General features: G+C 45.5%; 1 protein-coding gene across 1 annotated transcript in view; it reads left to right on the top strand.

Annotated features, from left to right (window-relative positions):
- Window positions 1-12,656, top strand: part of SPTA1 (spectrin alpha, erythrocytic 1) — a 65,016-nt gene that overhangs the window by 20,522 nt on the left and 31,838 nt on the right. Inside the window, exons 17-24 of the mRNA XM_045784398.2 lie at window positions 375-618; window positions 1,871-1,993; window positions 6,045-6,262; window positions 7,083-7,175; window positions 8,137-8,274; window positions 9,178-9,329; window positions 9,933-10,119; window positions 11,853-11,954. Of these exons, the coding sequence (XP_045640354.2) occupies window positions 375-618; window positions 1,871-1,993; window positions 6,045-6,262; window positions 7,083-7,175; window positions 8,137-8,274; window positions 9,178-9,329; window positions 9,933-10,119; window positions 11,853-11,954 (1,257 nt within the window). The remainder of the gene's footprint in view (window positions 1-374; window positions 619-1,870; window positions 1,994-6,044; window positions 6,263-7,082; window positions 7,176-8,136; window positions 8,275-9,177; window positions 9,330-9,932; window positions 10,120-11,852; window positions 11,955-12,656) is intronic.

The raw sequence follows: 12,656 nt of genomic DNA, 5'->3' as shown, positions 1-12,656 counted from the left end.
GCAGACAGAAAGGCTCCTTCTGTTTTCCTCTGGGCCACGGTTTATTAACACCCTCTGACAGTTAACTACGGTTTAGTAACACTCCCTGCCAGTTAAGGCTCTGTAGCTGTGGTTTTCCTGATTTCCTTGCACACTCTACACATAGTCTGTCTTTCTGAAATCACGTTTAAGAATTACTTTCCTATAAAGAGCTCTTGGGTGAAGACGTGGTCCTCAGTTCAGCATCCCCTGCCCCTCGGTCTCACGGACGTGATTGGAAGTCGTCACACAGTACCCCGGGGAGCTGATTCTCCCCCCGGCCTCCCCATGCTGAGCCCCCACCCCTTTCTACTAAACCATGGCACTTCCTGACACCTATTCTATCCCTCCCCCAGGATCAGGTGGACACCCTCACAGACCTGGCGGCATATTTTGAAAAAATAGACCATCCCGATGCTGATGACATGAAAGCAAGGCAGGAGTCGTTGGTGTCCCGGTTTGAAGGCCTGAAGGAACCACTGAGCACCCGGAAAAAGAAGCTCATTGACCTTCTCCGCCTGCAGCAGATCTGCAGGGACACAGAGGATGAGGAAGCCTGGATCCAAGAGACTGAGCCCTCCGTGGCTTCCACCTACCTTGGTTAGTCCCTGAGCGTGAGCGGGCTGAGCCAGAGGAGAAGACCAGGGTCTGCAGACTGTCAGATCTGGGACAACCTGGGACACGGTCATGGGGGACGTGGAGTTTGCTCTCAGCTCTTCCCCTTCATACTCAGGAACAATTTTCCCATCTTCCATACGAGATTTTGTTAAAATTCATACTGAACAGTTTACCTCCTAAAGCAAACTATGAACAGTGCCATGAACTGAAGGCTTCTGGGAAGAGCTAGAGGGCTCAGCTTTTTGCTCCTTGCTGTGACTTAAGTTACTGCCAAGGCCCTTGGCTGAGCTGTCATGGTTAGTGCTTGAGGTCCCAAGGAATTTTGTCCGTAGTGTCAGTGTCTCCCTTCTGTGAAGATCTGAGCTACTACAAGGGGAAAAGGGGTGGGACAGTAGAGAAAGTACATACGTTCCTTTCCTTTGGGAGCTGTGGCCATCGTTGCCAGTGCTAGGATACAAGTGGAACGCACACTTCATACCCACATACTGAGGACATCTATGAGGAGCTGATGATGGTGACAGTGGAGGGGCCCGTCTGGGAAAACTTCTAGAAAAGACCTCTTTGAAGGGTGGACAGGCATGGAGAGCTTCTGGAAAGTCATTTAGTGGGAAGTATAGGGAAGGGAATTTTGAAGGGAAGAAGGGGGATGCATGGGTAGGAGATAGGGAGTTGACACCTGTAACTGGGGGGCTTAGAAGGTGGAGGAAATTAACAATGTGTAGCATTTAGTCGGCACTTGCTAATGTTAGCAGCAAGGGAGGCATTTTTTCTAAGTTATTTCTAATCTTTACAAAGAAAACTTTAAAACATACAACACGCCATTTTCATGGTGAAAAAACACCTAAGCTAGAGGGTTTAATAACTTTCTGACACCCATAGGAATTAGTAAGTGGAAGATTCTGCTTTTTACACCATAATACGCTGAATCGAAGTTGTGTGTGTGATGCTGAAAGTTCTAGGTGAAGACTTACTTGCCTTTCTACCTTTATAGTGACTTATTTATTATCTTTTGTAAAATAATGAATTGAATTTTCTCAGTACAAAAAGACCAGGGAAAGAACAACACTGAGCAGAGTTAATTCAGACAAATGGTCTAAATTTCAGGAAGCCCACTCAGGGATTACAGCCTCAAAGGGAAAAATTTGTAGGCCCAAGAGTTATAAAAAGTAGAGTAGCCTCTTCTTATTCCATACACTAGAACAATACGAGGCCTTGAAATTATTTTTCTCTGTAGGCAAGGACCTGATTGTCTCCAAGAAGCTTCTGAACAGACACCAAGTTATCCAAGATAACATTGCCAGTCACGAGCCTCGCGTCCAAGCGATAACGGAGAAGGGAAACAAAATGGTAGAGGAAGGTATGTATGGTTCAGCTTGAATTGGTCAGTCGTCACTATGCTAAACTTAAGGGGAGAAGTTTGTTCAATTTTAGGGCTTCATGGGAATTTAAAGATACCCGATTCATGTTCCCTTTCAATGCAGAAATTCCCCTTGGGCATTTCTGACAGATACAATGATGATACGATATTGCTTATATATTCCAATAACAGGAACCTCCCTACTTCATAAACCAGTCATTTGTATTCTTCGGTTAAGCCAACATTATTAAATAAAATATTTTTATGCTAATAATCAATATGCTCTTCCGTAGAAGTTTTAGAATTTAGAATTTAAGTTACAAAGCTCCAGAAAGCAATCAGGTCCTTTTCCCACATGGAAGTTTCCAGATCTGTGAAGACTTGCCTTAGATTATTTACATGTATTTATTTTAACCATTTACATTTAAAGTAATTATAGTCTTGATAGTTAATATAGCACCATTTCTTTAAATTCCTTATTTATATAGTCTCAGTATCTCTCCTCCTCCTCCTGGCTTCTCAGCTTCAGGAACCCCTACTTTTTAAATATGGTGTTCAAAACCAAACATCCAATTCTGTGTGTGCTATAAGCAACATAGATCACACTGGATCATTCCTCCCTTGATTTAAGAATAAATTGTGTAAAAAAAAAAAAGATGAAATTGTTGCCAGCCAGCATCCAGCTATCAAAAGTATAGTTTAAAATTCATATAGCTGAGCAAAAATTCAATCTCAACTGAGGGATTCAAACCTAAAAATGTTTATTTGTGGTTGCTGTTTTACTATAGTGACATCTTTTTTTTTCTTGAAATCTCTAATTGTAATTGTGGATTTCATCTATTTCAGTTCTATCAGGTTTTGTTTCATGTATTTTGAAACTGTGTTATTGTGTGCGTATGTATTTAGGCTTGCCGTGTCTTCTTAATGAATTACAATCTGTAACATTATGATATATAGCCTTCTTGATCCCCGGTCATACCCTGGAGGCTACTTGGTGCAACTTTATTTTTTATTTTTTCTAAAGATTTTATTTATTTAACAGAGAGAGACACAGCGAGAGAGGGAACACAAGCAGGGGGAGTGGGAGAGGGAGAAGCAGGCTCCCCGCTGAGCAGGGAGCCTGATGCGGGGCTGGATCCCAGGACCCTGGGACCGTAACCTAAGCCGAAGGCAGATGCTTAATGTCTGAGCCACCCAGGTGCCCCGTGGTGCAACTTTTAATACAGCCACACCAGCTGTCTTTGATTCATGTTTGCACAATATATGTTTCTCCATCTTTTCACTTGTACTCTGTTTCTTTATGTTTAAAGAAGATTTCTTACAGAAAGCATATAGAGAGGCTTTGCTTTTGTTATGCAATCTGGTAATCTCTCCCTTTTAATGGGATGGTTTAGATCATTTACGTTTAAAGCAGTTATCAATATGGTTAAGCTTGAATCAAGCATCTTGCTATATGTTTTTCTTGGGCCATCAGTTTCCACTTTCTTTAGATTAATTATGTATTTATTATGATTCCATTTTATCTCCGTATTTGTCGGCTGTAGTTCTGTGGGATACCTGTGTGTGGGAGATGTGTGCATGTGTGTTTATTCTAGAGTAGTGACTCTCCAGCTATGGTTTTGTGGGTTTCATAGTGATGCTAAGACATTATTTGCCTTATTATATTCATTCTTTTGCAAGTGCACAGTGAAATTTTCTGCATGATGTTTGATAATGCCGTTGCTCTAATGGTTAATAGAATATATACTTGGATATTCATTTGTTTTAAAATTTTCTGTTTCGATTTCTGATACGGTGGCTATTAATAGATATCACCATATAAGCAAAAACTCTTAGGGGTCCTCAATAGTTTTTAAAATTATAAGGGGATTCTTAACTATAGAGAACAAACTAAGGGTTGATGGAGAGCGGGGGGCGGGGGATGGGGCTAGATGGCTGATGGGTATTAAGGAGGGCACGTGTGATGAGCACTGGGTGTCATATGTAAGTGAGGAACCACTAAACTCTACACGTGAAACCAATTTTACCATATATGTTAACTAACTAGAATTTAAATTAAAACTTGAAATGAATCTAAAAAATGATAAGGGGATTTTGGGAGCAAAAATTTAAGAGCCACTGTTCTAGGATTTAAAGTATAGATCTTTAATGCATCACATTCTAACTTTAAATAAAGTCAAACCGTTTCATGCGTGGAATAAGATCCTTAAGCAGTATGTTTCCATTTCTCCTGTTTTCTCCTTTGTATGTTAATGTCACACATTTTGATTTTACATGTGTTATAATCCCCACCATGCACTGTTACTAATTTTGCCTTACCAATCAATTAGCTTTGAGGGAAAAAAAAAACCCTTTTATATTTATTCACATGTATTCATGTATTCCTGTTCTTTGTTCCTTTGACTACATTGATATTTTTACCTCATAAATGTAAATGGAGAGCTTTCCCGAATAGCTCTTGCAGTACAGGTCTCTAACCATAAATCCTCTAAGCCTTTGTTGGTCTAAAAGACTTCATTTCGAAACACGTTTTCAGTAGACGTCCATTCTTGGTTGACAGGTTCTCTCTTTCCAGATGTTACAGCTGCTGCTACGTTGTCTGCCGCCTGCGGGTTTTCTGATGCAGTGTCTGTGCTCACTACTCTCTCTGCTCCCCCGTCTGTAATGAGTCTCTCTCCTCTGTTCCTCTTTTAAGCTTTTTATCGCTGGTTTTAGGAATTTGATTACAAGCTAACTTGGTACGGTTGTCTTTGCTTGTTGGGCTTGGAGGTCACTGGGCCTCTTGGAAGCTCCAGGGAGCACCCGAAGCTGGAACTGATTAAGCGATGGGTCCACTACTGAGGGGTAGTTCTTCTGGTCCACTTTGGTGAGAGCTGATGTTAACTCCCTGCAGCCCTGTGCGAGCCTCGGAGATTTGGGCCTCCTGCTCTGCAGTCAGTCCCCTTGGCTTCACCTCGAGGAGTCTCCTGACACCGGCTCGCAAGGAGTCATGGGTCAAACACACGAGGGCAGCCCCTGCACGCCTCCGAGGCTCTGTCTGTGTGCCCCCTGCTCCACGAGCTCGGGCGGTCCTGCCCGTCCCCACTCCGTCTGCCTGCTCAGCTCGGCCGGTTCTGTGTGGCGTCACCCCCTGACCTTACAGCCCAGAGACAGCCCTGCACGTGGGGGCACATCTCATTTCTTTCCCTTCTCCGAGGAGTCACAGTCCTCTGCCTGTGGTCTGAATGTCGTCATAGGTTGCAGTCCGCTCTGTTTTCTAGCTGTTAGCGTGGGAGAACAGGTCCTGTGGTGATAAGTCCCTTCGGGGCAGAATTGGCAATCTGCTGGATTTTCTGTTTACTCTAGAGAATGCATGTTTTTGGAACCCTGGGCAGGACTTGCACCTAAGTATTCTGTCTTCAAGTCTGTTTATCACAGACCTTCACCACACATACACACCCACACTCTGTGAGCACCTGCTAATGCTCAGACTCTTTTTTTTTTTTTTTAAGTTCCATGCTTCATTACTTGTGTATAACACCCAGTGCACCATGCAATACGTGCCCTCCTTACTACCCATCACCGGCCTATCCCATTCCCCCACCCCCTTCCCCTCTGACGCCCTCAGTTTGTTTCCCAGAGTCCGTAGTCTCTCATGCTTCATTCCCCCTTCTGATTACCTCCCCTTCCCTTTCTTCTCCTACTGATCTTCCTACTTCTTATGTTCCATAAATGAGTGAAACCATATGATAATTGTCTTCTCTGCTTGACTTATTTCGCTTAGCATTATCTCCTCCAGTGCCGTCCATGTTGCAGCAAATGTTGAGAAATCGTTCTTTTTGATAGCTGAGTAATATTCCATTGTATACATGGACCACATCTTCTTAAACCAGTCATCTGTTGAATGCTCAGGCTCTTGACATTCTCACTCCCCGGAGCTTAGGTCAACTGCTACCCTGACAGCATGCAGAGGCAGCCTTGTACCTTCCTTTCCCTCTCCCAGGTCACCACGAGGATGAAAGGATAGTGATGCTAGAGGGTAACACGCACCCTTTCTATGACTCCTCCATAGGGCACTTTGCTGCGGAAGACGTGGCCTCGAGGGTCAAGAGTTTGAATGACAATATGGAGTCCCTCCAGGCTCGGGCTGCCAGACGGCAGAATGATCTTGAAGCCAATGTCCAGTTCCAGCAGTACCTGGCTGACCTGCATGAAGCAGAAGCATGGATTCAAGAGAAGGAACCTATTGTAGACAACACTAACTATGGGGCTGATGAGGAAGCAGCTGGGGTAAGGGGGGTATAGGGGTGGACGTTGTCTAGTACTCTCCAAATGGTACCAAAGTAGACTGTGGGACAGCTGTAGGTTCTGTGAGGTTATTTGGGTGTTTCCAGAGTGATCACCTTTGGCCTTCCCTTGGTCGGGATAAACTCGGAGTTGACACAAATCCTAAAATGTACACTAAATTTTCCCAATCCCACAGAGATTCATAGATTCCTTAAAGATTATCTAAACCCCAAAAGGCATGACCAGACATTCATGCCTGTCTTGGTCCCATCCTAAATTTCCTAGAATGACCTTGGGATTTCATAAACCAACCATGGTTCTAAGATACATACCGTTTAATTACTTGACATAAAATCAAGCATACATGTTGGAGCAAGAACTTCCAAGGTCATAATTACCCTCTCTGTCCTCTTGTCTTGTTCTTCGTCTCGTGGTAAGCCAGTGTAGTATTTAACAAACCTTCAGCATCGGAAATAGTTGCAGTGGGCATCTAAAGTTATGCTAGTGTTTAACCCCACAAAATAACATCATAGCCGCACCCTCTTCTAGCCGTGACGTGTGTCAATAAAACACTTGTGCAACTGTGACTTCATTAGAGCAAATGTAGCAAATATATTGAAATTGTTGGTCATTTAATTCCTATTTTCCTGATGCTCATAAATTTAGAGTTAAAAAAAAACCACCTCTTTATTATAGACGGAAAGTGTCTCTTACCAGGAATTAGGACAATTGATATCACCTAAAATAATAGCCAAACGATCCCCAGGAATGCTTAGTGCTCTTCCTGTATTCACTTCTAATGATCTTCCATCAACAAATCCAGGCCCTTCTGAAGAAACACGAGGCCTTCCTGGTAGACCTGAGTGCCTTTGGGAAGAGCATGCAGGCCCTGCGGGACCAGGCGGCGGCTTGCCAGGTGAGAAGGCCTAGAGATGCCAGGGGTCACGCTCCCCGCCGGACCAAACGGGATTCTCTCTATTACTGGCTTTTATTTCCAACAACCCAGGACACGATTGCAAGGGAAATACTAAGTTCTGTGGGAATGGTAGCCTCTCTGTGGTGTCTGCCGAGATGTTCACACGGGGTTCTCGGTGAGTGCGGTCATGTGTCAACCGTAAGCAGCTTTGCATACAAAATAATCCTGACTGCAGGGAAATTCCAGTCTATCAGGAGAGCAGAAAGATCAGCAAATAAGTACACATGCTAGAGATACGGACAGGAGAAAGGGTCTCGGGGAAGGAGTGTTCCCCTCACCCAAAATAAGAATGTTGGAAAGTAGGAAGGTCCTCACAGCTGAGGTGAAGCCCTTTGTCTGAGCTATTTTTTTTTAAGGTGGTTTACGGTGCAGATGAGAAGGGCTTTTCTAGTCGATAAGCTAGGAGATCAAAAGCACCAAAGCACAGGATAAGCAGGTGTATTTGGGCAACGGGTCATGCAAATGCTGGAGAATGTGATGATGGCCGGGAGCCTGGGCCCACGGTGAGCGTGTCCTAAGAGTGGCCTGGCTGGGACCCCCTAAGTGACGGGGGCGCCTCCTTGCGGTAGCAGAAGGAAAAAGAGAGACACCGGCCGCAGTCTAAGGACAGGCTCTGGGTTCACACGCCGCCAGCAGACAGCAGTCGTGGGCGGGACTCGCCAGGTCACCGTGTGTGTCCAGAGCCCTTGCGCCGCGCCCTCCTCGGCCCACGGGGTGCAGCCCACGCAGGATCCTATGGACGTGTGCTCTGTGCATGTCAAGGAAACACGCTGCTCCGGGGGGCTGTAAGCGGAGGCGTGCACCTTCCCTCTGCTCTGAAGCGGTGGGGCGCCGTGCCTTACGAACGCGTGCAGACGCCTTCCCAGCAGGTGCCTGACATGGTCCCTCCTGTCTTGTTCAGGAACAACAGGCTGCCCCGGTGGAGGGAGCTGCTCGAGAACAGAGGGTGGTGGCTTTATATGACTTCCAGGCCCGCAGCAATCGAGAAGTCACCATGAAGAAAAATGACGTCTTAACTCTGCTCAGCTCCATCAACAAGGTGACTTTCCTTTCTAACCCTCTTCCCAGCAGCGAGACAGCTCTTCCACGGTCAACTCTCCCAGCCCTGCCAGACATCCATATTTTGGCCAAAAACATTTTTTCTGTTGCTGTCTCTCTTAAATAACTGTAATTTATTAAGTAGTATCTTTCCTCCAGGTATTGTGTAAGATGCTGTATATATCTTTTGGGGTTATAATAACAATAACAGTTAACAAAATGAAGACTCGGAGAGCCCAAGTAAGTTGCCCAAAGACATAGAAGCTATGAATGGCGATTCCATGATACCAGATTACCCCTTACTTCTCATCTCTGCTTGTCCCTCTTCCATGCCAATGGTCCCAGTGCTGGAATGACAATGGCCGGGGTGAGGAGGAACCTGAAAAAAGAGGAGTCTTTTGTCAACTCGGTTTTCTTTAATGTGTGAGAAACAGGTCTGTGAAAGAGCCCATGAGAATAGGGACAAAATACCGGCTCTTCTCGTAAGAGCTCAAATGGCTTTTTTACATTCTAATAACTCCAAAAATTATTGGGAAGAAAAGAAGAGAGTTTGGGATACTGTTGTCCTGAGGGAGAGTGAATTTTTGAGAAGCAGGATGGATGGTCCCTGACCAAATAAGCTAGTGCCAGTCCCACTTTGTCCTTTGTCCAGAGTGTTAGTTCAGTAACACCCCCAAATGCTCTGTGGGGCCCAGGGTGATACTTAAACACAAAGCATCCGCATAAGTGAGTTTCAGGGCCATGCGCAATTTTTAGGTGCTCTGGGAGAGGGAGGGGGAGGGGACGCCCGTGCCAGCCATAGCTTGTGTCTCTGCCTACAGACTGCGTTCTGAGAGTAGAATCCTCTCGTATTTGTGGTTTTTCAAGAACTAAGAAAGGCGTGGGGCTCTCTCTGTCTCTTCAGGACTGGTGGAAGGTAGAATCTGGCGACCACCAAGGCTTTGTGCCTGCTGTCTATGTCAAGAAACTGGCTCAGGATGAGCTTCCCACGCCCCCGCAGCGACAGCGAGAAGAACCAAGCAGCATCGCCCAGCGCCAGGAACAGATTGAGAACCAGTACGTTTTAGAGGCAGGAGAACTGGATAGTACTTGGCTAAACGTTTCTTATTGGCAAAGACACTTCTCATGACTCTGCAGCTGTGAGAGTGGAGATGCCATTGTAACTCCACAGATTTTAAGAGCTAAAAGTAAGCTTCGGGTCCTTGAAATACTTCAGTTTTTGTTTGAGAATGATTAAGTCAATTGCCTGCGCTCAGGCACTCCATAGAGCCACCCCTTCTGCTTCCCTGCCCAGCGTGCTGAGGGTCATCGAAGGTCTTCAGACTTCCACGTGAACTTTGCTTACTCTACCATGCTGTTTCTCACCCAGCTGTTGGCAGGCATGGGCACATCTCACATCTGTAGAGTAGCGGAGAGGTGATGCCCGTCACACTGCTGGAACATGGACATTTGTATTCTTTTTAATGGAACCCTGTGTGTTTGTCTCTCTCTCTCTCTCAATGCTGTTTTCCTCCCAGCTTTATTTCCTCCTCTCCTCTGTTCTTCTTCTGATTTTCCCTCCCTCTCCTTCTTGTCCCTTCCACTCTCCCTGCTTTCACTCTTCAGTGTTTCCTTCTTGTTTCATGACAGCGTTCCCATCCCCCCCGCTTCTGTGCACAGGTACCGCTCCCTCCTTGACCGGGCGGAAGAGCGCAGGCGTCGTCTCCTGCAACGCTACAACGAGTTTTTGCTGGCCTACGAGGCGGGCGACATGCTGGAGTGGATCCAGGAGAAGAAGGCGGAGAACACCGGGGTGGAACTGGATGATGTCTGGGAGCTGCAGAAGAAGTTTGATGAGTTCCAAACGGTGAGAACGAGCAAACTTCTCCTCCAGATGGCTTTTGGATGGTGACCCTGGTTCCATTTATCCCACAGCTCCTCCCAAGTGATTCCTCAACTTCTCATTTGCTGAAGATCCTTCCTAGAGTCCCACATTTCAGATCTCCCTCTGGGTATGAGAGGTGGAAGGAAAATACAGAGGAATTAACGGCCTTGGCTCTGCAGCCTGGGGTCCCTGCCGCTCCCAGATCCTCCTAGGAGTGCTGGTCGCCCTGAGTTCTTCAGTACTCACCCCACATTGTGTTGCGTTCTGGGATCCCAGGTTGGGGTGAGAGGCTGTGGGACTCTTCGTAAGCTCTTATTATGGGGCAGAAGCTGGGGTGAGAAGGTGGGAAAACAACTTGACTTTACAGCTAGATAGTTTCCAAGTTTCTACCCACCGAAAACCATCCATCCTCTGTTCTCACAGATGTATTCCTTCTGTTAGCTGGCAGTGCATATAAACCTGTTCCTTCCTTTCTTTTTCTTGCGATGCCTTCCATAGAGAAGTCAAGGCAACACATAGATAGATGATAGATAGATAGATAGATAGATAGATAGATAGATAGATAGATAGATAATAGATAGATAGATAGATAGATAGATAGATGATAGATAAATGGTTAGAAAGAGGATAGATGATTGATGGATAGATGATAGATAGATAGATGATGATAGATGATAGATAGATAGATAGATAGATAGATGATAGATAGATAGATAGATAGATAGAAAGATAGATAGATAGATGATAGATGATAGATAGATAGATAGATAGATAGATGATAGATAGATGATAGATGATAGATAAATGGTTAGAAAGAGGATAGATGATTGATGGATAGATGGATGAAAAATGGATGGATGGAGAGATGGATGATAGATACATAGACAGATGATGGATGGACAGGTAACATATAGGTAGATGATAGATAAGTGGGGATTATATATACACGTATGGAATCTATAAGGAAAGGGGAAAGTGAAAGAAAGGGAAGCAGGGACAAAATGATAAGAGAGCACCAAGAATGACACTCGCAGAAGGAAGCTCATTTAGAGGCCTTTGTAAAATGTGATGGATGATATCGTCCCCATAGGCATTGTGATGCGCTCCTCAGGGCTCCTTCTTACAAAACGCCTTTAACACAAGCAAATGGCAACTTAGTCCATGGAATTCTACTGAAGGCAGAGGAGCTCGTATTGGTAGGAAAGCACAGGCTTTCCAGCTCAGGAATCTGGGAGAGATTTTTAAGAAATATCAGAAATTGGGGCGCCTGGGTGGCACAGTGGTTAAGCGTCTGCCTTCGGCTCAGGGCGTGATCCCGGCGTTCTGGGATCAAGCCCCACATCAGGCTCCTCCACTGTGAGTTTGCTTCTTCCTCTCCCACTCCCCCTGCTTGTGTTCCCTCTCTCGCTGGCTGTCTCTCTCTCTGTCAAATGAATAAATAAAATCTTTAAAAAAAAAAAAAAAAGAAACCCCAGAAATTGGGTGTGCTCCCCGCTCCAGAAAAATGGCAGCTCTCTTGCCAAGTTCTCAGCAGCCACTGGGGTCAGGGAGTTTAAACTATTCTTCTTAGTGGTAGATCGGAGGGCAGCCGCTCGTGCGTTGCCAGCGAGGTTAGCGATATTAATATTTAGTCAGATTGGGGCAGAGCTGAGCAGGCAGGTATGAAGATTCCTGAGAAGGGGATTTATATGCTTTGGACAAATGTTTCCACCCAGGACTTGAAGGCCAATGAGCCTCGGCTGAGGGATATCAACAAGGTGGCAGATGATCTTCTATTTGAAAAGCTGCTAACACCAGAAGGAGCTCAAATACGGCAGGTACGTGAAGCTCCTTCCATGTTTCCTCGCTGCCAGGCCGAGTTCCAGGCGTCTACATTTCGCTTTCATACGCTCAATGCTCTGTTCCACTGATCAGCTAGGACAGGCAGAAGGTAGAAAGCTGGCTTCAGGAGAGGTCAAAGAAGATAGCTCAAACCATGCAGCCATGCATATATTTAAACTGATCTGAAATCTCTAACTCACAACGTATGCCTCCCTCCTTCCCCCATCTTCACTTCCAGACACAGAAATTCATGCTCAGATACATGAATGTGAAGAAAATGTAGGTAAGAAGCTCTGACAGTGGAAAGGGCCTAGTCAGGAAAGCTGATTGGAAGATACAGACTCTGATAAAATCTGATGAAAGAAATAGAAAAACATAGGTCAGTACAGACGGAGGGTGGGACATCCTAGACCTGATTTAGATTGGCACCCAGGGTTCCATAAAAGATCGAATGAACATGAGTGGGATGTCTAGTCCAGCTCTCTGGGTTGTCATAAACCAGGGAGGATGAGTCCTCTGCCTCTTTTCTGGTGGTTGAGGGAGAAGGGAATTACGCAGGAACCGTTTGCTTACTCTGCAGAAAGTAGAGCTCTTAGCGGCTCTTCGGTTTGGTCAGTTCGGGGTGCAGCAATATCATGGCTTCTAACGACCAAGGCAACACGTCTCACTCGTCTTCTGGGGATTGGGGTGTAGTGTCT

This window comes from Ursus americanus, chromosome 2, assembly GCF_024610735.1.
Source record: "Ursus americanus isolate L20-20 chromosome 2, mUrsAme1.1.p, whole genome shotgun sequence".
Lineage (NCBI taxonomy): Eukaryota > Metazoa > Chordata > Mammalia > Carnivora > Ursidae > Ursus > Ursus americanus.
The sequence above is the reverse complement of the archived record's forward strand: the minus strand, read 5'-3'. Positions and strand labels throughout refer to the sequence as shown.